This window comes from Centrocercus urophasianus, unplaced genomic scaffold, assembly GCF_019232065.1.
Source record: "Centrocercus urophasianus isolate 14NV4802_14NV808 unplaced genomic scaffold, USGS_Curo_1.0 seq_44, whole genome shotgun sequence".
NCBI classification, from domain to species: domain Eukaryota; kingdom Metazoa; phylum Chordata; class Aves; order Galliformes; family Phasianidae; genus Centrocercus; species Centrocercus urophasianus.
Window position 1 is genome coordinate 578504 of NW_024885022.1, and position 26063 is coordinate 604566.

The 26063-nt window shown below is 39.9% G+C and overlaps 1 protein-coding gene across 1 annotated transcript; it reads right to left on the bottom strand.

Annotated features, from left to right (window-relative positions):
- Positions 1 to 2279: 2279 nt before the first annotated feature.
- Positions 2280 to 25743, bottom strand: STK17A (serine/threonine kinase 17a). Its single transcript, XM_042834231.1, has 7 exons — positions 25552 to 25743; positions 18195 to 18407; positions 10997 to 11141; positions 5950 to 6076; positions 5203 to 5251; positions 4903 to 5082; positions 2280 to 4102 (listed from the first exon to the last, which is right to left on the bottom strand). Exons 1-7 carry the CDS (start codon positions 25722 to 25724, stop codon positions 3769 to 3771), a joined length of 1221 nt encoding a protein of 406 aa, XP_042690165.1. The 5' UTR covers positions 25725 to 25743; the 3' UTR covers positions 2280 to 3768.
- Between the last annotated feature and the right edge of the window lie 320 nt (positions 25744 to 26063).

The window sequence follows — 26063 nt, forward strand, 5'->3', positions numbered from 1 at the left end:
CAGTTCCAGCAATGTCATGTACTTTTGCTTCTTAGCTAAAGCCAAGCACAAGCACCAAACACAGAAGAGTTTAAGTTGTAGTAGCTTGTAATGCAGTACCATACTTGAGCTTTCATATTGATTCCAGCAATATTCCAGTTCTGCAGCAGAGGCTTGCACATCTTTTGGAAGTCCACTGGAAATCAGTAGATGCTGACTTGCTGGGGAATCCAGTAGTGTGAGGCCCATCTTTCTCCCCGTCTCCTGCCAGCACCACTAACAGAGAATGGAAATGGGCATTTCCTGACAGCTGTCAAGATTCACCTGGTAGATTGCAGGTTGGAATTTGTGTTTTGTGTACTCGATCCCCCAATTGAAGAGTGAAAGAAATAAAACAAATGGCAAAAAATTCTACTCTGGACAAAAAACAAACAAACAAACAAACAAACAAACAAACAAACAAGGTTTTATGGAAGATTTATGACAATAAATTATAGTCTCTTTCTTAGTGGTGAACAAAGCAATGAGTAAAGACAAAAAGCTCTGCTTTCAACCCAACATTCAGCATTCATCCAACAGTGGCAATGGGACAGATCTGCACTCCGGCCAAAGGTAGGCAGTTCACACCTCTCACATCCTAACGACAGAAATGACAGTTCTCCAGTCACGTACAAGAGCAGCTCTTTCACTTCTCCTACCTTCCTGCATCCAAGCACACAGCAGTCACGCTCCCAGCATCGCTACAGCCCTCACTCTGCTGCCCAGAAACGACATCTGGAGATGCAGAGAGCAGACTGGAACAAAGACCAAGGGGCAAGGAGCTGACTCATTCCCCCATCTCTCCCACCAGTACTTCACAGCACAAGCAGCTTTTTTCCTGAGGAACCACACGCACGTGCAGCCATCCAGTTCCAGGATCTGCAGAGTATCTGCTCTTCTGAGCAAGCACTCGAATGGCTCTGTACTATTAAACTCTCTCAACTTCATACAAATTCTTAACGATGCTAAAAACACTGTACAAAACCACATTAAGGCACAAAATGATAAACAAAAAATGCAGCCCACTGGAGGTCTCAAAGGAGCCAATTCAAAAGAAGCTGGCCTTGTAAAAGTACATACTTCATTTACAGATGCATATATATATATATATAAATATACATACACATATATATAAACTATATATATATTTATGTATATATAAAGCTTCTTTGTCAATAATAGCAAGTATAGGGCAAATGAATGCGGCTCAACATCAGTTCTTATTCCCGGCTGAGACAGGATCTGTGGTCACAAGAGAAACTGAAATAGCTTATATGGCCCTTAAACAATTTGCTGTGAGCAATCATAAATTATTACACATTTAGGTATGCAGACACAGCAGCATAGGTTAGCTTTCTAAGGGTGGAACATGACCATGCTTCGCTCTCAGTGCCTTACTCAAGCTTTATAAAAGCAAGGAAATACGGATGTGAAGAAAATCAAAGTTGGACTGAAGGACACTGGAAGATTCACAGGTGAACTGCAGAAGTTAATGTCCCCCAGACAAGCAGCCTTGGGCAAATGGCTGAGCTGTAAAAGAAATGAAGAGCACTTTTTGTCTTAAAGATCAGCATTGCAGGGAGGGTCAGCAACACACAACAGCCCAGCTGCCATTCTCTACCAGAGATGCCCAGATAACATAAGTGCTCCATTAGCCTAAAGATCTGTATTCAACTTCTAATTGCCAGCCCCAGAAATCAAAGAAAATCGTGGTGGTAGCTTTTCAATACAAGGAGAAAAATAAAAAAGCAAATGTCTGATTTCTACAGAGTATGAAAGGCATCTCTGCATTACAACACACCCTACCTTGATTACTCAAGGACTACTGGTTGCTTCCCTACATAAAGGTCTTAAAGGAGCAGGATGGTGCGGCTCCACAGAAGATGAAGCCTGATAAGACGATTTAACCCAGGTGCTATTTTTCCGATGTGCCTTCAAGTGGTGGCAAGCAGACCCCTGCCAGTGAAACGTGATGGAAAAATTCACACTGCCCCATTCAGTGTTACACTGCTTCTCGTTCAGATTTCTTCTTTCCGAGTGCTTTCTGCCCTCCACCCTTACAAGCAGTGCCAACCATATCACAGCACCACTGTCTGCGCTACTAATAAGCTGCTTCACTTTCGTGTGATGAACAAATGCTAATGACAAAATGCTGAATCTCCTGCTCCCTACAGTTAGAACATTCCCAGTACATTTGAAACAAGAAAGTTTGCAGCAACAAGGAAGAAAAACAAAAACAAAAAAAGAACCGAAACACTATCTTAAGAGTTTCTATTCATTGTTTTACAGCAAGAAAACTTTTGTCAGAGTTTATTATAAAGGAATGGCACATGGAAACCAAATAAATAGTTGAATGGTTAACAGTATGCAATATAATACCACTAAATTTCAATTACATAAAAATTAAACTTTGGAACAGCATCAATATGAAAGATTTCTAAGACAACCAGGACTCAGTCCAAGATCCTCAGATATCCATACATTGCAACACCAGTCAATTCTGATGCTCGGTTAGTCCTGGTTTTATTCTGTGAGGGACTGTGTCCACTGAGAACTGTGACCCATCCATACTGCTCCTAACCCAACTCCGCCCCATCGTGTACATACGGTTTTTCCAAGTGTCTAAGGGGGAGTGATTAGGAAGCACGAGGTATGAATTGTGCTTCATTGTTGCAGAGGTTATAGCATTTTCTTCCTCATCTGATAGCTATGCCGAAAAAGGTTATGCAATTTAGCCTAAGGATGCTTCTTTCTTCCTAAAGCAGCACTTAGAACAGAACAAAAGGAAGGCAGCGATGACCTCTGGCTCCCAGTAAAACCTCAGTTGGGTTTGGGAGGGCAGGGAAGCGGGGGCAGAAATTAAGGGCTGGTTTACCATAGATGGACAAACTGCCTGAACTAAAAGGCTGAAGCAAGGAGTGAGAACTTCAATAACTGCTGCAAATGACTTGGTCATTTTCTTTGTCGCCCACTCATCAGCAGTGTGCAGACACACTGAGCTGGGTTCTATTGGTGCACCTGGCCCAAAACAGGAGACAGAGGGAGCAGCAGCCTGTGGGCTCTCAGGAGACTGCCTGGGGAGACTCACCGCTCTGCAGAGCAGAACCTTACTGCACTCCCAAAGACACTGCTGTTTCTGGAATCGTCTACTGATGAGATGGCCTTTACCTGTGGGACATCTGCATTCTTGCTAGAGAAACCTAGCTCGCTGTTTGACTACGTGCTAAATCCAAGTCTTCGGATGGGATGAAAATGTAAATACATACGTACTGTAGTTTTGAAATCTGTCAAACCAGTCGAATTATCTCATGTATTTTTTATATCAGCAGATACATCCACTGAAGTCAGGAGTGCTAAGAAATATTTGAGGAAAACCCAGCATTTAATATTTGCATTGCGTGAGAAAACATATCCTAAAATATACTTCTCTTGACATCTGCCACTGAAACTCTTCAACTTCTCCAGAGCATCAGAGCAATTAACAGAATTTGTCTTCTATCCAAAGGCAAAAAGAAAAACAAAAACAGAAATAAAAATTACAAACAAAAATAAGCTTTCATCTTTGTTAAATTCCTGCCAGCCACTTGAAATCTTGTTTACTTCTTCCATGAAATTAAAATCTTGGCACATTCTCCTTAGATGCCACCTATCAACGTTTCCTTTTATCTAGAACATTCATTGCATATCAGAGATTCCCTTGGCTAGGATATTTTGCTTAGTAGAAAACACTGCTATGAAGTAACACACAGTTCAATAAATGAATTCTCCTGGTATTTCTTGCAGCAATGGTTCCTCAAACTTAAATCGTTTGGAAATGGCTTTCTGCTCAGTTGCTTTTTCTTTTTCTGACTGCCTACATTGTCCCAGCGTATATGAAGCTACTACAATTAGCTCTTCTGTCATCATCGATTCTTCCTCTTCAGCCTTCTCAACATCTGCAGGTTTTTCAGAGGCAGAATCTGCATTTTTCTGGACGACATCACCGTTGTCCTCTCCTATGCTCTTATTCCAGGCCCTGCAAGTAGGTTCCTCACTTTGTTCTAACCAGGGGTGCTGGAGACATTCTTCAGCAGTTGCTCGTTCCCTGCAAAGGAACAAAGAAATGTCCCCGTGAACTTAAAATTTAGTAAGATACTCATACAGTTTTCTTCTAAGGAAATGAATGTACTGGACTGATAGAATTACTAAAAATGTTCTGATAGCTACTTTTTACCCCAAAAGACCAACGGTCCAAGAAGATAAACTGTTAATATTTGAAATAAAGGAATTCATAGAATCTTAAATACCACAGTTTACCATACTTCTGAGCAACTGTCTTTTTCCTTAAATTTATGAAAATCATGCCATATTTACATTCAAGTATTTCCACAAACAAACAAACACACACCAACAAAACTCAACCAATTAAACCACCAAGATACAGTAGGCAACTCTGGTGGTTGAGATGCCACGAGAAGAATTCTGGAACTTGCACAGAAAGTACAACTTCTGTTTTGAGAGCTGGAACTTCCAATTTGCCCCCCCTAAGAAAAGCATACTACTGAATGACTAAGAGTAAGGCCCTCTACTAATACATCAGAAACAGAAGACTCAAAGCACAGCTCATATAAGAGACACCAGCAGGGCACACACATCGAAAGCCAGAATACTGCACCACACTACACTGCATTTCCAATCTTCTGAATCTTCTGCAATCTTCAATTCTAATTGCTGTAGTTGGATACATTCAGAATATGCAAGTCAGGAGGGATATGGAGAACTCTTTTAATGTGTATGAAAAGTAATAGTGCCTAAAGTTGCCTCGTACTTGAAAAACAAAAATTCAAGTATTCGCATTAAAATGTCTATGCACAGGGCAGCTGAATAGCTGTGTGTTGTACTTACTCAGGTTTCTTCACCAGCAAAGTTTTCATGAAATCCACAGCAGACTCTGATATGAGGTCAAAGTCTTCTCCAGAGTAACTTACATTCATTTGAGATATATTTAAGAATGTTTCTTGTTTGTCATCCCCTAAGAAGGGTGATATCCCTGTTAGCATAATATATGCCAGTACTCCAATGCTCCTGAATTGAAAGCAAAATACAAAAAAAACAGTTGTTTTGGGTTTGGCTTTTTCTGTCTTGGTTGTTTTCTTTTTAAGCTTTCCAACAGTGTTATGGTGATCATTAGTTTGTTCAACTCACCACATGTCGGTCGCTGTACTGATTGGGTCATAACTCAGAATTTCAGGAGCTGTTCAGGGAAAAAAAAGTTATATTTTTTCTCACATCCAGACACGATACTGTATTTAAGAGTGCAGAAGCAGGCACGTAGAAAAATTTTTAATAAAAGACTGTCATGCTTCAAGTGGCTTATAAATAGGTATTTATATTCAAGTTCTTTAAATTATTACTGTCATTGGTTAGTTTCAGGTAAAAAGAAAACCACTTTTAACTGTCATCTTCAGAAGCAACGATCATCTCTTTACCAATTAAGAATGCTTTATACAAACCTCCTATTGAAAAACAATTTCACTATCCAACATGCCACACTGCAGCATGAAAACCCACACCCACAAAGGATATGCTATATAACAATGTTTTTCAAAGCCTGGAACGATTTTACTTTTTAGTGAAATGGACACAAAGCCCACCAGGCTAAAATACCATGCTCAGTAAGAGCATGCATTTTCCAACCTCTCAGCCAAGTAATACTTGTCATCACTGCTCAGATTTGTCTGAAGTGTGTACTCATCTTCAGCACAGGCACAGAATTGTCAGTTACTAGTCTGGTGATTCCAGCTTCTACAGCAGTATCACTTTTAATGACTTGATCTTCTGACACAGGAACTACATAGCCAGTGTGGCATTCATCAAGTTTTGAGACAATTCTCCATTTGCTGACAGTACCCTTCTCCTTAAGGCTACACCACCATTGTAGGAACAACTTACCCACATATTCTGGAGTTCCCATAATTTCTCTTAATTCCTCACTGCTCTTCACTATCCTGGAAAGGCCAAAATCCACTATCTTTATGTCTCCCAGTGGAGACTTACTGGTTAGCAGAATGTTTTGTGGCTGAAAAGCAAAGCAAGCAGATGTTCGAGATCACCAAAATCTTAAGTCTGCGGCACCATTAGATTGCATAATTCTTTTAGAATAACAGCGATACGTTCCGTAACACATACAGTACCCAGGACTTTTATTTTCTCATTTTTAAATCAAAGGTGGACTTGAAGAGACAAACTGGCTCAAAGCAGCAGCAGGATTTTCAGTTAAGAACTGAAAATTAAGCATCTGCCTTTCTTAGCTTAGAACTCATACAAAAGACACACCAGTAACTACCATTTAGCAAAAGGATATGAAGATCTTCACATTTGTACCTTTAGTCCTTCATACCACCTTTCTTCCCTCCTTGTTCCAACCAACGTTCCCTCCTTGTTTCTTCCAGGTATAAGATTTCTCCTGTTTAAGTGTCCAAAAACACTCAAGTTCATGTTTTTTAAACTGTTACGAAACTTTTTTGCCTATATCCGTTTAAAGAAACTCTGATGCAACTGACCTCAATCTTGTTCAAACAATTGTATTACAGAATACTAACTGAAGAACAGTAAAAAGAAAAATACAGCAGCCTGAAAAACAGGTTTTTAAGAGCATCACGTTGGATAAACTTGTTTGCTCTGATGTCACTAGATCTTGGCTGCCATTCCTCAACACAAACTCTGCAGTCATTCAGAAGTCCCTTGCCTTCTATTTTGAATGGCAGCTGCTGGGTTTAAAAAAATATATAAAAAAAAATCTTAAAACTTTAGACAGGGGGTCTTAGTTTCGAGCAACTGAAGCATATCATTGCCAGACCAAGTCCCTGTCTCCCCACACTGGGCCAGTAGTTACACTGTGCTGTCATTAACTTCCGCAAGCAGGAGCACTGACAGTTCACACTGTTCACACTTCTGGTAAGCCTGACTTCCATGAAGGCTTTATTTCCTGAGAACTTGGATTGAAAAGGGAGGAGGACAAGTGAGTATGAACAGAGAAGCAACCACTGAGGGATACAGTCCAACTGGATTAACACCAGTATCTATAGTTTCCTCCTATTCACATTTTTTCATTCCCATGAATGTGACGGTGCAATCTCACATTAACATCCTTCCTCTTGATGACAGAAATAAAGCTGTACAAGAACACATTAAAATCTTGGCCTGGCTCTTCTTGCTAAAAGAAGAAATAAATTCAAGTTCTTTCATTCCTGTAAAGTTAAGCCACATTATTTAAAAGGAACTCCAAGATGTCTATTTTCTGTTTCTAAGTGTATGCATTAACAATAGCTTACTTCTGCTTATAAACTGGTGGCCATACAAAGGATTTTGGAGCTGTATATTACCATATTCACATTTTTTATTCAGTATTTGTATTAGAAAAGCAAACATCTGAAAAAAAAGAAAAAGGTGGCAATGACTCCCTAATAACCCTCTCAGATGTTCTTCTTCAGTGGGAAATTTAGTCATGTTCTGAAGGGGCAAAGAGAACGCATGAGAAAAGCATTTGCTCTCTATATTTAAATGAGGAAAAGTTTTTAATGGCAAGAAATTGTCTGCAGTGCAAACCAACCCTAAATCTATTTGTACTGAAATAACACCAGGATTCTTCTTTTAAGTAACTACTACAAGGTTCAAATGAGCAACAGTGCAAACCCAGCTTTAAATCCCAAAGATGCTGTAGCTTTAGAACTGCCATCAGCACTCAATTACTCTAAAACTTAAGGAAGAGGAAGATCATTTTCTTACACCTATACAGTGATTTCTCCTTTTTATTTATTCATTTTTTAAACTGCTCTAATATATCTAGGCCTGACTGTATGTTGATCTCTTGCAAAGACCAGAGATACCCAGCCAGGCCAGAGTTTTGCTTACCCGCCGTTTTGCAAAGGGCCTTGCACCCAAATAGCAATGACATGGCTAATGTAAACTGGCAGATAGCAACATTTATCAGCCTTCCTCCCTACTGCAGAGAGGCTTACAGGTTCCAGTTCAGATCCTTGTATGACGTATACTGAACAAAAAATAGACTGAATGGACCACTTTACAGGATCAGCATGCAGACAGAGTTCACGTTATATGGCCACACAAGTCTACCCTAATGCCACGTTATCACCACTAGAAACATGTACCTTAGGAAAGATGGTAAAAAGAAAATGAACGGAGCTGAATTTTTCTAGACATACTATCAGCATCAGATTCTTGGCCTTTAGGAATCTGAGACATTGGTTGTGCCTCCAGCATCATGTACAAGTGAAAAGCATAAGTTGTTATTGTGAACATTGGCCAGTGTTACATCCGTCAGTAAGCTAGATTACTACTGTCATATGAAAGAGAGCAAAGCTCTCCTGATGTTCTGAACTTCAGTGTAAGGACAAAATAAGACGATACATACAAAGATCTGTTCTCTTCTAGCTTTTCAGATAAGTTGCACAGATCATTTATAACAAGTGCACTTAGTAAAATGGACACCCTTCAAACCTACCTTGCAAGTAGGTTTTGAAGTCTTATAAACTGATGATATAACAGCAAAGTCCATATGCTGCAGATTTTCCATTATTCTAGAAGTCTCTATCAGAGTTCGGCCATAGTATTTCTTGTAAATTTTGGCTTTCAAAAGAGTAACACTAAAGATGCATAATTAAAGTAACCTGAAAAATTAATGAAGTTAACCATCTAATTCTACACAGAACAAATGATATGACTTTTTTGGCAGATAGTTCTTAAATGAGGAAATTTTTTCATGAAACCCTTGAGTACTGCAGTACATTTTGGCAGCTAATAGTTGTCAGAAGTTTTCTCATCTGTTTCTACACATCTGTGCAAAGAAAATTGTGGCCAAGCTTCCTGAAAACAGGAATTACACAATGAATTATAAGAACAAATTGGGAAAGTAGACTGGTTGGAATATCCTGACTACATTGTGTGTAAAAATAGTTAAGCATTCAATCTTAATCCGCTTGGAATACTGATTAAAAAAAGCATGATGCAGTTGAAATGTCCTCAACGAGACACTGCCTCCATCATTCAATTATCCTACCTTCTGAACATTAGTATAAAGTGACACCCAAGGCTTTTTCAAATGACAACTCTGCTAATTCCTCACAGCACACAACATCTTGGGAACCACGCAGAAGGAAAAAGGTGCCTGTTGGATAAGCAGAGTAACACACACTACAGGACTGCACTGCTTGAAGCAGTTAATTGGCCATGCGCAGCTTTATCTGTCTCAGACAAGCAGTAACCAGTCCTTCCCCAACTTACCTACTTTTTTATTGTAATTCACATTCTTTTCCATTCCTAACTAATTAAGTTTTACCAAACACAATCAAGTCAAACAGCTGATGAAAAAAAGAAGCTTCCCTTTCTCGGCAGCTTTTATGTGCCATTAAGAGGAGATGAAAGACTCCCAACTACGCTCTATGCACACCCTGCAAATTAAATAAAATCAAAACAATGTTGCTGAATGATTTTTAATTTACACTCAGCAGCATTATATTTGTTCTTCTCTGAGACAAAACTGGATTATACGTTATTGTATTTTGCTATTAAAAACACATGAAGTTTCAGCCATGTTTCACAAGAGACACACTTTTGGAAAGAAATAATTGGGCATCAACCCTGCTAAGCCACATCAAAATACTCAGTTTTCTCATATGAAAGTTTTGCAGCTAGCAAAAAGGCAGACAGAAGCAACAGCAAGCTGTCAGTCTCACAGATCCAGTTGATCAGCTTTATAATACAAGACTAAGACAACAAGCTTACAGTTTCATCTTCACAGCCATTTTAACAAATTCTTCTTCTGGGGGTAGAACCAATGGGTTAATAAGCAATCACAAAGACCAGCACCCAACTAATTATGTTTTATTTACACCCAACTATTTATGTTTCAAAGTTAGCAAAGCAATATTGGGTCTTTTAGCCTCCGACAACTGGACATGTTCGATTTTACAACATCAGCTTTTCTGCTCAGTTGGAGTTGTTTGAGCAAGCTTTCTTCTAAGCTTTGAGAAAGTAACTTGTTTGCAAGCTGGAATCAACTCTCCAGTGTACTTTCATAATTAAGTACTGCAATAACATAAAAACACAGCAATTTCTTATTAGACACCCAGATGCCAGGGCTAAGGAACAGCTTTAACTTCAAAAACGTACAAACATATATTGTCCACAAAAGGCACGTTCTAATTTCACATACGTTGCTTCAAGGAAATTCAGTGGAAATACTTTTGGTCAGCACAGTCTACGTACAGACACAGCAGAGACCTGAGTACCTTCTATAAACATACCAGAACTTCAGTCCTTTTGGACACTTGCCACTTGCTAGAAGATTCTCATTAAATATTAGTACACTTATTTGATATGTGTGACTAAATCAATGGGTCACAAAGTTTTAAAGCACTCTAGGGTGATTTAAATAAATGGCAACACAAACAAACAGATATTTGTGTACAAATGTTACACATTTTCTGCTCCAGCTGATGAATGGTTCATGATTTTCTGTTAAATGTAAGTATGTAGAGCTTGATATAGGAATCTACTGGTAGCTTTGTATGAAAATGCAATGAAGTATAAATAAGGATTCTGGCAACAGAAAACGTGTGCTGCCTTACTACTGAGTAAGAAATAGAGGAATTAGACATACCAGGAGTATTAGACAATTTTAACACAAATGCTTTTAATACTGGTTTGCTTAGAAAAGTAGTTCAACCTCAGAATAAAATTGCTTTGATTAATAAGAACATACGGATGAAAGCTGTATAAAATTAGTTTTAGCATACTAAAAATGGAAAATAATTTTCTGGAGCCCTGGGTTACAACTTACATCTAAACTATATGCAATACTCTGAATTTCTTATGACAAAGAAACCCATTTCTTAGCATAACATTGTGTCCTTAACATGATGCGACCAGTAAGGAAGCCAGCAGTTAAGAAGTATGAAAAGTACTGCAACAAGTTTACCTTTAAGTCAAGATGAACAACATTGTTTCTGTGCAAGAATGAAACTCCTTCTAAGATCTGCTTCATAAGTCGTTTCACATCTTTCTCTTTGAAGGCCTCCTCTCCTTCAGCAACACACTGGTCAAAGATCTCACCTCCAGCAGCACTACAGAACAGCATGAATGTTATTATTTCAAACACTAAGCTAGAGCACCCATTTTATTACACCAGCACAGAAAAGATCAGCAGGTGGTATCATCCAATGGTGATATTTTCAGTTATTAAACATTTTGCAAGCTCTAATGGCCTAGGAAGACTGCCATTCATGACAGCTTTCAAAAGAAGCAAAGATTAATATTCCATGACTTAAGTAAAGTAGATTCTACAGAAACCATTGAGACTATTTTGGAAATGTTACTGACTGTGCTCAAGAGATGAATGCTACATTTGTTTAAAGGCAGCGCTTACCAAAGATGTGTCTTTTGCTATTTCTGTTAAGCTATATGGAAATTTGGCCAAAGTAAGCTTTCATAAAGTCAATGCAAAACAATTCTGCTCCTAACTCTCCTCAAAACACTTTGTACAGACTCAGAAAAGCCTAAAGTTTATAATGGCGTGGTTTGTGAAAAATCTGGTGTACTGGGACACGTTAAGTTTCCACATGGCTTTCATCTCAAAATACTGAAAGTTTTAGCTCTCAGAGCTTGATAAGATAAGCTTCCTTATCTTTTGCCTATATGTGCTTAAATAAACAACAAAAAAATAGGAAAATAACTACAGATGAGCGAATGTTTTTCAAGTACTCCAAAGCAACATGCAAGATCATCTCTGCAGCAACAGAAATAAGCATAACAGAGGTTCCATCTTAGGACAAGAATGGGAAAAAAAACCACGAGTATGGGGTGCTTGCACACACAGATTGCTGAATTGCTACTGATAAGTGTGTAGATGAAATCAACTTGTGTGTGAAATCCCATAATCAGCTGAGTGACAGAGAGTGAAACCCCCTGAGGACAGCTGTCTTCATTACCTCACAATATTATATATATTAATATATATATATTAATTCATTACCTCAAAATACATATATATTAATATATATATATATATAATAATATAATATATAATAATATATAATTCTTATAATAATGACCTGAGCCACCCAGAAGAGAAAGGCATTTTCAAACAGGGACCAGACAAACAAACAAGGCAGTTCTATAAAATGGTAAATCTGGATTACGGACTCTGAGGAAAAAAAAAATAAAAAAAATAAAAAAAAAAATCACTAAATATGTTCAATTTTTTTAGTTTTATGAATACTAACTTGGTTTATGTGGCCCTTGTGCCTTTATTTCTTTTTATTTTACCTTCCCAGATAGCACAATGTTATTTAAAACTCTCCTGGAGACTGTCTTGCAAGAAAAAGATAAATTTAGAAGATGGTTACAACTCAACTTTTCACACAGAGCTTTGTATTTCTGCTCATTACATCGGCTAACTGACACAGCAGTACAATTAGCTTTATTAAAATAAGATTTTTTTTTTCCTTCAAACAAGCCTATTAAAAAAAGCCTATTTTCTTAATCCTGTACCAAAGATGGTGTAACTACAGAATGAAAGCAATTTTCATGGAGTGAGTGTTAATACAATTCTTCTTGAAAAACGCATGCCCTCCTGACACTGGTCAGTACATTTCTTCAGCATGTTTTTATTTAATTCAAGGAAAAGGCAGCTGTATTCTAGCTTTGGGCAGACTCAGATACTAATTACCTGTTTAAAATGGAGGCGAGATCATTTATTCTAACATTTTAAATCACATTCCTTTTTTAAAAAAGGAACATCACTTGGAACTTCAAGATAAATACATAAACACGCCTTCTGTAACCAATGAAAGAAACAAATTCCCTTTTAAGAATATCGCTCTTAGGTTACTTGGAAGACTGATTTAATTCCTTGTAGCATTTTGTTTTAGCGTACATTTAGTGATAAACCCTACTACCAAAACTACTGATCTGTTTTACAGCAGCAAGGCTGGGGTTTTGCTGCAATTTCTCTGCCACTTGAAACAAGAAAAGCATCAGTTCTGCCATTTCTATCTGTGTGACATAGGACTCATTCCCCAAAACAGCTGCCAAACAGGATCACACTTCTTTCTTTAATAAGCTTTTATAAACTCAGCTGAGAATCAGCATGAGGTAGGCCTCATAAGGCCCTACTTGCTGTATGCCCATTTAATACACATACGCTTACAAATTAGAACACTAGAAGTAGACACCAAGCTAAACCACAAGCTACCCAGAATTTTAATATTACACTTAAGTAACTTGGAATTAATTTTCTTAGAAATCAAAGCAAGAAGAAGTTGAAACAAAATATCCCATTACTGAAATGAAAAAAAAAACAAGATAATGAGAGTAGCAGACACTAGACACAAAAAATACTTTTATTTCTGAACGGTTTTAAGTAATCTGCAGTCATTTTACAAAGATGATGAACCTAGGCATCTTCAGAAGTGAGCCAAACAAATAAAGCCTTTGGACATGCACATCCACTTCATGACTTAAACATGGCTGTACCAGCCACCATACAACAGTATTTTGCTTTACAAAGAAGTTTCACATGGCAAAAAAAAAAGTTTTAAACACGCAGTGGTTTTTTGTTTATTTGTTTTTAAAATAAATCAACTTCTCTACTTAGGATGTAGATAGAAAAACTGCTTCCAGACAATTCACTTCATCCCAAAATTGCCACATTTGAACCTATAATTACTGATTCTTTAGAAGAACATGGGAAATTTGTAAACTTCCTTACTGAGAGCAGCTCTGTGTATCGTTGCTGCGAAGCCAGCTTAACCGCCTCCTTTAGGGAAACAGTCTGCTGACTGGGAGCCTCTCAGTCACAGCTGTTGAAAGCACAGTGTCAAAATGAACTCCCAGAAGATTCTCCTACACACCTGTGCCAAATTTTGTAATGCTGCTTAGCAATATTTTCAATTTAGTTATTCAGGATTCCTGATCTAGAGAAGAGATGAAAATACCTGTAAGTATTTCAAGCACAACATTGCTATGATCTCAGCATTCCTGCAGACCAAGAGTTCCCAGGTGCTGACCATGTACTCATTTTTTCCCTCCAAGAAATCATCTTGAATAAGTTTTGCTTCATAGTGCTAATTATAAAATAACTGCCCTGCAAGTTACTGGGTACCCTGACCCTTCTCCAACAGAAAGCAATAAAGAAAAGAATTGTCTTTAGGACAATAAATTATTTAGGTGAACAAGTCACCTTACTCTGGAAAAGATGGGTAAGGAAATATCTAGGGGCACAACTTCTTCAAACTCAAGAATCGTTTAGAATACGTTATTTCTCTAGTACACATTCCCTTAGCAAGGTGTAGAAATAAGATGTGATTCATTTCCAAGCTTAAAAGCAGCACTGACCAGCACTCCCTAGAAATTCACGAACTTGTGACAGTACTGTTGTTGTACCACTAACTTCTATTTAGTCTCAAGCTAAATCCAAGTGCTTTTCATCACTGAAACCAGGCTAACATTTTGTTATTCTTATCAGAATAACTGAAAAGCTGAAAGTCAGCTGAAGTCTAGAACATTAATCACGGTTACAACTACACTGACTTTAAATTCAGTGGAGACTGAGCCTTTTCCTTTGGACGTTTTCATGCACTGTACAAAATTCTACATCCTGCTTCTTTCGAGTGCATTCACAACGCATTAACGCTGTGCTGCTCCTCAGCGAGGTGTGCCATTAGATGGCAACTATGAGAGCAAAAGTACTGACAATTTCTGCAGTGCAGGGCTACCCTAACTTACCACTGCGCCCAAAGACAGACATGACTGAAAATCCATATCTGATGAGGACATATGAGTAGAAAAGCATTCTTGCACATTAAACTGCATGGACTGTTTTCTTTCTGTTCTCAGTTCCCAGACACATGCATACTTCCCCTGCCCCCGTGGTCTTTCCTATCAAGGAGCCTAAGAGCTGAATGAAATGCAGAGAGCAAGGTAACCAACAAAGTTTCTCCCTAAAACACCACTGCTGATCTGAGATAGCCATTAGGTACTAAAGCTTTGTTAACTGCTCCAACAGGTAGACAAGGTGCAAACATTGGAGCAGCACAGTTATTATCACCACAGAACAAGCAGTAACATTACACAGGTCCAGAAGGTGGAAAAAGTACTTCATGCACACATCAAATAAACCCCAACCAACTCCTCAAGATGACAGAGGTAACTTTCCTCTTGCTTGAAGTAAGCAAGATGGAAGTCTACTATATATACACAAGATTCCAGCAGGTAGCTATCCGACTCACATCCTGTTCTGTGCATCCAACAATACTTCCCTAGATTTTGAAGTTACACACAAGTTTGTTTAAAATGTGACCCGCTAACAAGCTAACATCTATTCCTAACTTAGATGTATAAGCATATAGTGATGAACACTTACAAAAATGCCTGCTCTGAAGCACCAGATGCACTGTTTTTCTTTCAAAAGAATCAAAAGTCATAGGTTTTACATAATTACTGAACTCAGAAGTTGCAAGGAAAAAGCAATTTTGAAATCTGAATATGTCAGGTTTTCTGGACTATTATGTTTTTCACTAAACACCCTGGTTTTTATTAATTCAATTTTCACCAAAATAGAAAAATGTCACTGTTCCATAGGGTAATTCCAGGCTTTACACACCACCCCTTCAGACTAGCTCTTCAATTCTCTGCAGTTCATTTGCACATAACCTCAAGAACTCAGTGTTCGCATGGATACAGAGTTCTGCCATCCTGCAGTTTAAACTAATGCTAAAGCCCCATTGTTTTCCATTGCTCGGAACTTACATTAACACTATGTGGGCAATTTTAAGTATGCTATCTGTCAAAGCTGGTAGTATTTTAAAGACAATCCTCCATGCGATTAAGACTTCTCCCCGCAAAGGTGAAACAGCTGGCCTCCCTTACAACAGAACCAACCTCAAGAGAGGAAACTTCTAAATCTTAGCAGATAAAGTTACTGGGCAACGATTAAGTATTTTTCTCCTTCCCATGATAAGGATCTGCCACACAGACCATGAAGCTTAATAGAAACCAAAATGCCCCAGAGAAGCTTACAGCCCAGGTACGTTCCTTAATCCTTTGCACACAGAATGTCAGAAATGTACCAGCATTCATACCTGTGTTGTTGCAACACGTCTCTGGAACATGCTGACATTAAAGAAGCATCCAGATGTATTTGCTGAAGTCAGTGAAAGAGTGTTTTTTTTTTTTTAATTTACAACTCCAACACAGCTATTTATCTCTAACAAGGTATGACTGGTGCATGTAAAAATAATCACCATGCTAACTACTGAACAACGTAGTTAATACTTTGTATTAAAAATGTTTCGTAGGAGAACTGAGTTCTAAATGAAAGCCAGCAATTATACTTAACAATTATCACAATTTCCATCGCTTGTTTCAAGCTTTGAATTCTACTGCTTGTGTTGTGTCTCTATGGGAACCAGAAATTTAAGCTGTATTCTCATTAAATCTGTACTACCAGTGTTTAAAATATGTATTTTTTCATCCCCAGTAATGGTAATCAGACTCTAGAAGCTTGTTATGCTTTTTGTATTCTAACAAAAACTGGAACATTTTATAAATCACTAACAGCATAACTGCACAAGATAGAAAAAATACATTCAAGAAAGAAGCTTGCCTTCATAAAAAAACAACACAGAGTCTAATTCCATTTCACTGAACTTCAAAGATGAAATTTCCTTTGACTTCTGAAAAACATCAGATTAGGGCACAAGATTTCTCACCATTCACTTCTGATAACAGAAAAGGGAACAGCTGTACAAACCAGACTGACTTAGCAGGTAGGTCAAGTCACTGCTCAACTACGAGCCCCATGTTACTCTCGCAGTCATTTTAAATCCGTAGAGTCTGAACACTATCTCAACTGAGCTGTTCAACAGCAAAAAGCATTTGCCTAACTCTTAGAATCAACATGAGGAAAAACTAAGGCTCTGGAGCATCAGATGAGCATTCACTGCTGCAGAAACCCCCATCTGGACAAACTCAATGCTGGGAAGAAAAACATTTAAGTGTAGAGTCACAAGCTAAATGTCACTATTCAAGGTAATGCAGAATACGAGAGATTCAGACTTAAAACAGTTTCACAAGTCTTATTTTCTCCAAAAAGACAACAGAGAGCTATATTTGGGACATGCCTTGAGTGCATGCACGCTCAAAAGGTCTTCCAGTAAATGCTGATACAGCTCTCTTGCCTTTTTCCATCAAGTGGAAGACAAGTTCTTGTCTGTATCACATTAAGAAAAAAGCAGCTAGTCAGTCTGCAAGCAGTAGTATGGGAGTGCTTGCAATTCTAAGCTTGCGTACTTCCTGAAAGAGCTTGTAGTAGAAATACTTAACAGCTTAACCAGACAGAGCAGCCAAGAGAAGGAAAATTCCTATGCTAAATTCCCTAAAAGTATCCTATCCCAGTTAACACTAAGTAAACTTCTGTTTACTTACATGTTTACGTTGAGAAGAGTTACACTGAGAAAAGTTAGAAATTCTGATTCATCTTTGTCTATAAATAATTCCAACTCTCACTCCTCAAAAAACCTTAACAAGCCAACAACAAAAACAAACCCCAACAAAACATCTTCAAAACTAACAAACATTCTATTTAGGTCAATTTTGAAGATATTCACAGTTTTTCATTGAGGGTAGAAACGAGCTGCCAACTACAAAGTTCTTCACTCTTGGTTGCAGCAGGTTTCAATGCTTTCATTTAAATATACGACGTTAAGTTTTGATGCCTTTTTCAACACTGGTAAAATGAACAGACTTCATTCTGTCACTGCCAATAACAGAAACTTCAGTGGCTGTGCAGGTACTCACTGCTTCTCTCTGCACCTTCTATTAGTGTGGAGCATGCACAGTTCAGATTTCACTAAAAATTTCTTCATTAAGTACTTAGTTTATATTTCAGCTTTGAAAGATACTATACAACTGGAAAATTTCTTACATTCTGCTGTATTACAAGACTGCAATAACTTCCTGCAATACTGATTTTCTTGGCAATTCTTTAAACTCAAGCAGGTGACAAGCAAGCAATAAAATTGTTTTTCACATTATCCATACAGGTGGAAAAGATTTTTATACTACAGTTTTTAACAAATGCTACTGAAGGTTATGCAGAAGTTATTACTAGTACTTACTATTCCAGGACTAAAATCATCTCCGTTGCAGTTTCATAAACTTCATGCAAGTTAATGACCCAAAGGTTGCATTGTGCCAATTCAAGGACTGCAATTTCATGGATTATTTCCATCCGACAGTCTTGGCCCTTTCTTCTTTTTCTCATGAATTTTGCTGCAAACTCTCTTTCAGTGTCTTTTTGGATGCATTTCTTCACCACTGCAAATTTTCCTCTGAAATTAAAGAAGAATTTTAGGTTAGAACTAAGTCCTTTATTGACAACTTCAGTATAATCCTTGTAAATCAATATTTCAGAAAACCTGAGCTAAATCCCTCTTAAGGGACACCTTTACCACATGCTCTAAAATTAGAAAGATGCCTTGCTGAGTGATAGCCTCTATTCTAAAGAGGTAAGGTTACATCTCCATTCAAAATAAGGATTTTAAAACAGAAAACTACAACAGCAAAGCATCAGTTCAAGTAACTCCAAATCTTCAAACATACAGCAGAAATGAACTGTGCTAGTTAGGGAGATTAAGACACCCTTGAGCCTTTCATAAAAAGCTAGTAAAATGGTATACAAGCAAGAAAATTATGCTTTCTGTGACTATACTTAAGCAAACTATCTGTCCAGTTACTATTTCCACCGCTATATTCAAGGCAACAGCAGGCAGCAGCTTCACTGTGCTCAAGATCCCAGTCTAATTATGCTGTGAATATCCATCCTCTTCTCTTATTTTCCAAAACAGCACCTCATGCTCTCACTATGACGCACCTGCAAAGACAACAGCCATAGTTTTGATTGCTTCTCAGTTCTCAAAAACTCCACTTGTCTCATTGTTCAAGAAACACAAAACATTTCAAAAAGTAGAGAAGCGGGGCCAACACAAAACATTCTAACAGCTCTTGCAGCAATGACAGAGTGAATGCAAACACACACTGCAGAACTGAGCACAGTGCTGGACCCATGCTAATGGGTATCATTTCTGACAAAACACAGTGGATGAGTTACACTAAGCCAGCAGGTCCAGCTGAACACACGCTGCAGCACTTTCAGAAGTCTTCCCCCACAGCATTTTGGGCGCTTGACTTCCCAAGCCACTCAATTCCATTCATACAGTACTGATTTTTAGAATGAAAAGGTCTATGAATTAGTGCATCACCTAACGTGATGATGAATCCCCATCTCTGTAAGTATAGCCATCTTTTAGAATTCTCACCATACAGGTATAACGTTAGACAACATGACCATTCCTACTTTCGTGTCATCATTTTCTTATAAAGCTGCAGGAATAACTTGGAGAGCCTTTACCCTGTTTCCTCATTTAACTTACTGCAGGATAGCTGAAACCAATAAAATTAGAGTCCTCATCTCATTTGAAATACAATTACTTGAGTCTTGCCTTTCCTGTGGCACAAGCTGAAATGTACAGAATTAACTAATTCAGCTCATGTCAAATTGATGATTTGATTTGACAATCAAATTGATTGTCAAATCTCACTCTCCCAGCTCCTAACCTAGCGACAGGCTGCTTTCCACAGAGTAATTGCTGACAGAATTTGTGGTCACCCTGCTCATATCAGAAATTTGTTTCAAATCTGCCCAGCTGGAATTAAGTAATAAGCATCCACGAAGTGGCTATCTGCTAGTCATCTGCTAAAACAATCTAATTTATAACTACTGATACAGTCACAGTCATTAAGGACATTTTGCATAAGCACCCATTATCTGCAGAAAAATAGGAATAAGAAAATAGACCAGAGCACACCCATACATGAAGGCTGACAAACAGCAAGAAAATGCTTTAAAAAAGCTTTGCAAATGCATGAAACTACAATGGGATTTTGTAGCACTAGGAAGGTGCAGTCAAAAGGTCACTATAAAATGGTTTAAAGAATACAGATGTAACTGCAGAATGCCATGGGAAGAATGGCCACCCAAAGCCTAACAGCTATGTGCCTGCTGCAGATCTAGCAAAAAACACCAAGCATCTGTAGCACGTACAGCTCATCGAGAACACCGAAACATTCCAGAGACCATGCACTCCTAATTCCCAAAATGCTGCAAGGATGCTGTTTCTTTTAAGCAGAGTTCTAGGAAGGCTGTGATCATGCATAACAGTAAACATCCCTCCAGTACTGCCATCCTAACCACAATCAAGAGCAACCATCCTGATGTAGCCAGGGAAAAGGCTTTTAAGTTATTCCAAATGAAGATGTGAGTCCTTATTACTTGTGTACAATATAAAGTTACACATTTATCAAAAGCACTCAAATTGCTACTGAAGCTGTGTTTCAGCACCAAATCCAAACAGTGCTCATGGAGAAAAGTAGCAGAAAGAAAAGTAATTAAAAAAAAAAAAAGAAAAAAGAGATAAAAGAACAGAACTTGCTGTTAAAGGGATTGCTAGTCATTTTAATGACTAGTAGATATGCAGATACTGTGCCGTAGAGGTCTCTGTTCATTGCAGGAGAGTTGGAATAGATGGATCTTTAAGGGTCTCTTCCAAACTCTGATTCTATGACTGACCCCACTATTCCGGTCATTGAAACGAACGTTGAAGAACATCGGTCCCAAGACTGACCCCAGGGAACAAATGTCATCACCAGCCTCTACCCAGACACACAGCTATTGACCACAACACTATGGCTGCAACCACCCAACCGATTCCTTACCCACTGAGTAGTCCACCTTTTAAATCTGTATATGCCCAATCTAGAGACTAGCATGTGGCATGGGACCAAATAACAGTCCTTGCAGAGGTCCAGGCAGATGACATCAATTACCCTTCCTCTGTCCACCGATGCAGTCACACCATTGTAGGCCACCAGATTGGTCAAACACGATCTGCCACTGGTGAAGCCCTGCTGGCTGTTTCAGATCATCCCCTCATCTTGTATATGCCTTACATAGCTTCTAGGACAATCTGTTCCATGATCTTCCCAGGCTCAGATGTGAGGCTCACCACCCTGTAGCACCCTGAGCGTTGCCTTTTAACCTCCAAAGGTACATTTTCCTTCTGAAAGAACGTCTCTCCAGTGCAGAGTCAGAAGCTTTTAATTCTAGTACCACCAAAGCATTTAGTAAGAGTAGTTCAGAAATGTTTAAAACCTTCCAATTGGCAGAGCATTGTTTTTGCATTACATACAAAACCTATCTGGAAGCAAGTTAATCAGCTAAATGTTGCCAATTTATCACACAGGAGTCACTAAGGAAATAAAACAAAGTTCAGGTAAAAGGAAGAAACAACGAGAGACCCCGGTATGCGGCCACAGTCATGCTGCTGACTGCACTGGACAGAAGTTGGCTAGGTGATGGAATTGAAAGGACACTGCACAGGAGTTCTGCTGGCTGACAAGTATTTATTACAAGTTGTTCAAGGCTTAAAAAAATAAAAATAAAAAAAAAAAAAATCAAGAACACCTTGACATAATACCTATAGCTATTGTAATACTATAAAGCTGTTATAAAACCTAACCACTGTCTGTAAAACTCACCTTTTCTTAATACAATCCCAGAAAAATCTGACTTGACAAACGTGATACTTCCAACTGACAGAACTAATCACTATGCACCTATCTAGGTTCACATCTGAGACTACTTCAGAACCAAAGATACCGTCCACTGGAAAAATAAAAAATCAAAGTAAGAAGTTAAGCCAAGAGATAAATTTGTAAGTATTTCCCATCAACACAGACTGCGTAGTAGGCAGAAATAAAAACAGGTATGAAAAAGCTTTCCCAAAGAGTACACCCAGATGGTGCATCTTTGTGTTTCTTAAGATGTCGCTTATCAAAATTCCTTTCAAGAAACAGATCTGCTATTAAATTGTGAAGACAGCATTACCAGTTTAGCTATGTTAAGAGGAGCTACAAGGGAAGAAGGAAGCTATGGTAAGAAGGAGCTACACTGAAGGAAGAACAGTTTTGAGAGGTAGTATTTCATGTTCCTCTCCAAAGTTAAAAAGTGACTATCAGTTATCCAAACAAACAAAAACGCTTTTAAGGGTGACTTAAATAGGAAACAAGTTGTTCTCAGTCTTCACAAGAGCCTCAGTCAAGAATTATGATTTAAGATATCATATCTGATCAGCAAGAAGCTTAATGCCATCTTTCAAGACTGCCAACAGAATTAGCATTATTTTATGTGGCACATAGTATGGCTGAAAGGAAAAGCCTCGCATCACACATCAAATGTCAAATCAGATACACAAGAGCATTTATGTCACACCAACTAATTCTGGTTCTCATAGACTCAGGGAAACAGAACTAACCTTACAGTAATAGTTTCAAGTTGAGCTAAAAAGCACTGTCACTATTACAGATAGTAGCAACTACTTTAATATGTTTATTTTACAGAAAGCTTAGAAAAATTTTCTGAGATCCATAACACTATATGCAATTTATTACACAATTCATGTCAAACTTTTTTTCCTGGGGGTGATTTTTCAGTACAATTTTCGATTTCCAAAGAGCCAGGTGAGGGAGGTTCTATTTCTGATGTTTGTGAATATTTCCTCACAAAATTTTATTCTCAAATGGTGGAGTCAGCTGCTTGCAAGCCTTGCCTTCACCTACTCACTTCCCCAACAGTTTCACCTAAGCCAGCAGCTGCTTAGAAATGTGACAGCATACCTCTGCATTCTTACTGATACAGCCAACTGCACAAGACTCACATATGACTAAGATCTGAACTCCTGAAAGCTACCTGAGAAGCAAGTTTATGCCAGAAATTCTGGAAAACCAATTCAAGAGCTAGGCTACTTTTCCATGAAAGCACAGTAAAAAATGAAGAACACATGATTATTTTGTTCAGTTTTCCTCAGCTGATTAAAATAGTTACTCGTGGTCTGGGTGGAGAACGTGCTTATTTATTAAAAAAAAAAAAAAGAAAAAAAAAAGGTGGAATGAGGAAAATCAACTGAATTGAACTTGATACACCTTTACAGGCATGCACTACACATATTTCACTGGCAGAAGATTGCTTGGTTTAGAGCAGTCACTTAAGAATACTCTTATGTTCCAGAGAAAAAGCAGTGCCAACTGTTCAGGCTTTTTTCCAACTCACCTCTAGAACCAGGAGTTTTATTTTTAGTACAGAAATTATGGCTACCAACATGTGCCTAGCTTGTTTGACATTAAAAGAGTGCAATGCCACATCAATAAGCTGAGGAATTAACAGCCTAGTAGTATTTTGTGTGCAATTATCTAGGGGGTATTTTGTTGAGGAAAAAGAGCAAAATATCTGAACACAATTATACTGGACACTTCAAAGAAGCTGTAGGTAATGTGAATCAGCAACAAGAAATTTTGATTGAGGCCGTGTTTCTGGAATATGGAGCTCAGACATCTAGAGGGTGTATCGTACGCATACTCAGAAATATGCATCAAGGCTGCCACCACAAAAATAATTAAAATACCGTTCCTGATTTTACAGTAAAATTAGGCAGCGTACAGATGATAAAGGTCAAGCAACTGTTGCCTTGTCCTGCACAAAGAGCAAAATGCTTTGGATTAGCTCATCTCAAATGAGTACTGCAGAAATGGTTAAAGAGCGTGCTGACCAGAAGTGGCATCCTTACAACATTAAACAGAAAGTTCAACATTAAACACCATACAACGTCAAATGAAGATGTATCTGTGAATGTTCTGATTTGGGGGCAATAAAATTAATATGGCTGAAATGTCAGCAATTTAAGTTTCCCATCCAGAATAGCCGTGCTTTTGGCATTTTCCCTGAATTTACTGCTAGAAAAAGCAGGTTCTATTTGGTTACACTTGCAAAGGCCTGTTCAACATCCAAGCCAGGCCTATTTGAGTACATAAGCTTTACATCCCCAAAGCCATTTTTTCCTGCAAGCAGAAATAACAAAGCCTGCTTTCCTGTGGTCTCAGTGACATCACAACCAGGTTCCTCCCCTGCTAGCCTGCAGTTCTTCCAGCAGTGCTTGTCCAGAACTGCCACCCCTGCCAGCCACCAGGTCCTGCATCTCTCCATTCTCTGATCACCACATGGCCCCAGCTGTGTGCTGTGCTCTCGGCCCCTACCCACCACCTGCACATGCAGGAATGGGAAGCAGAGCACGAGGCTCTTTCAGCAGAGCTACACTGACAGCCGGGCTGGAGGCCAGCAAGCAGCGTCCCGATGAGCTCATACACCCAGCTTGTGCCGCATCTGCTGCCTGCTCTCTCCTCCAAACCCAACGTACACAGTTCACATTCTCTTCAGAATTCCCATCTCAAGTTCAGCTTTTAAGCAGTTCCCTTGTTACGGGAAAAGAGATGGACACAGAGCATATGAACGTTCTTTTCCATAGCTGTTTCCTGAGCAAATTCAGCTGCCAAATTAAATGAGCTCTGTGAGCAAGGACTGCCTTTTGTCTTAGGCAAAACCTTGTCCTATTTGGTTGCTAATTTGCCCAAGCCCTTTGCAAAGACAGACCTACTCAAAAGTAAATGTTTGCACACTCTGCAAGCAGATAAAAGCAAAATAATTTCTGCTAAGTGTACGTTATCAACAAAATGCCATACAAAGAGATATGAGTGCCAGAGAGACTTTCTAGGTGCCTTTTTAGCTTGTCACAGCGGATTAGCAAAAGTTTCTCTTTAATGGAAGTACTCTCACTTCACACACTTCATGTGTGAAGTACTCACTGGTTTTTAGACAAATTAGCAAAAAAGGTATTTGAAACTGAAGGAGAAGCAAACACACACAGTCAGAAGTAGGGACTTCTGTAGTGGAAGGGAAGTTGAAAACCTTTGTGGAGGTAAAGAGAGGGAAGGCAGCTGGAACTGAAACTCATCCTGCTACTGCAGAAAGGCAATGCCACCCTCGGAACAGACACATAACTCATCCCGACACAAGTACAGGTGCAGAATCAGCCTTTACATAAAGATCACCCACAGCTCCGGCCGCCGGTGACCCCACACAAACATCCCGAGAACTCTTCGCTCAGGCTGCGCCGTCTGCATCCTTGCCCGCAGCACAGAAGCACTCACTCCAGTAGTGCCCGCGTGCGCTAGAAGGAACCCTCACCAATTCTTCAGTTAGGCCAACGGCCGCCCAGCTCCCAGTCAAGCCCTTACTTGGGGGCAGAGCAGCAGAGCTCCTGAGAGCCGCTGAGCTTTGAATCTAACCGAGCTCCGTCTCCCGCGCCACCTGCGCCGAGCCGCGGGGCCGAGCGCCGTAAGGCAGCAGGGCGGTATGCCACGGTCAGCCCCGCAGCGCGGCTGGGCGCCCAGGAGCGCAGAACGAAAGCTCGTCTTGCAGCACGTCCTGCCGGACGTTCCATCTTCGCGAACGGAAAACCGCCTCTTCCCCATCGCGGTGCCCGGCCCGGCGCCCTGCAGCTGCCCTGGCGGCGGCCGCACACCCACCTGCCGAGCTCCCTGCCGGGGCTGAGGCTGTAGCGCTGCTGGAAGGGCTCGGTGCGGATAGGCGTGCGGATCTCCGTCAGCAAACCGCCTCGCCTTCGGCCGCGGCCGGCAGCGGGCTGAGGCGGGCACTCGTCGCGAGAGCGGCCGGGCGGCGGCTTCTCCTCGGGGCTCATAGCTTCTCCCGTGACGGCGGGACGCCTCTTCCCGCCGCGCTGCGCCCCGACTCGGCGCGGCTCCCACCCGCCCGACGCCCGTCAGGGGAAGGAGGGGCGCGGCGCGCACGGCACAGCGCGGCCGGCGGGGGGCGTGGCCACGGGGCCCCGCCCTGCCGCCCTCACCTTGGAGCGCGGGGGAGGGGAGCGCGGGGCGGCGCGGCGGCGGGGCAGCGCCCCCTGCTGAGGGCGGGCGTGGGGAGCGCGGTTGCACCCGGGCTGCCCCGAAAGTAGTGCGCTGTTACGCCGGCCCGTGGCAACAGGGGCGGGTGTCGGTGGTATGGCGGTAGGGGTTGAGCC

What these genes read in the sequence shown, in the direction of transcription:
- STK17A (XM_042834231.1), bottom strand. Translation starts at nt 25,724, where the DNA reads ATGAGCCCCGAGGAGAAGCCGCCGCCCGGCCGCTCTCGCGACGAGTGC. An exon ending in TTGTTCATCTTGACTTAAAG is followed by an intron (nt 6,077 to 10,996) that starts GTAAACTTGTTG and finishes TTTGCTTTTCAG; the next exon opens with CCACAAAACATTCTGCTAAC. An exon ending in GGGAACTCCAGAATATGTGG is followed by an intron (nt 5,252 to 5,949) that starts GTAAGTTGTTCC and finishes TTCCCTGAACAG; the next exon opens with CTCCTGAAATTCTGAGTTAT.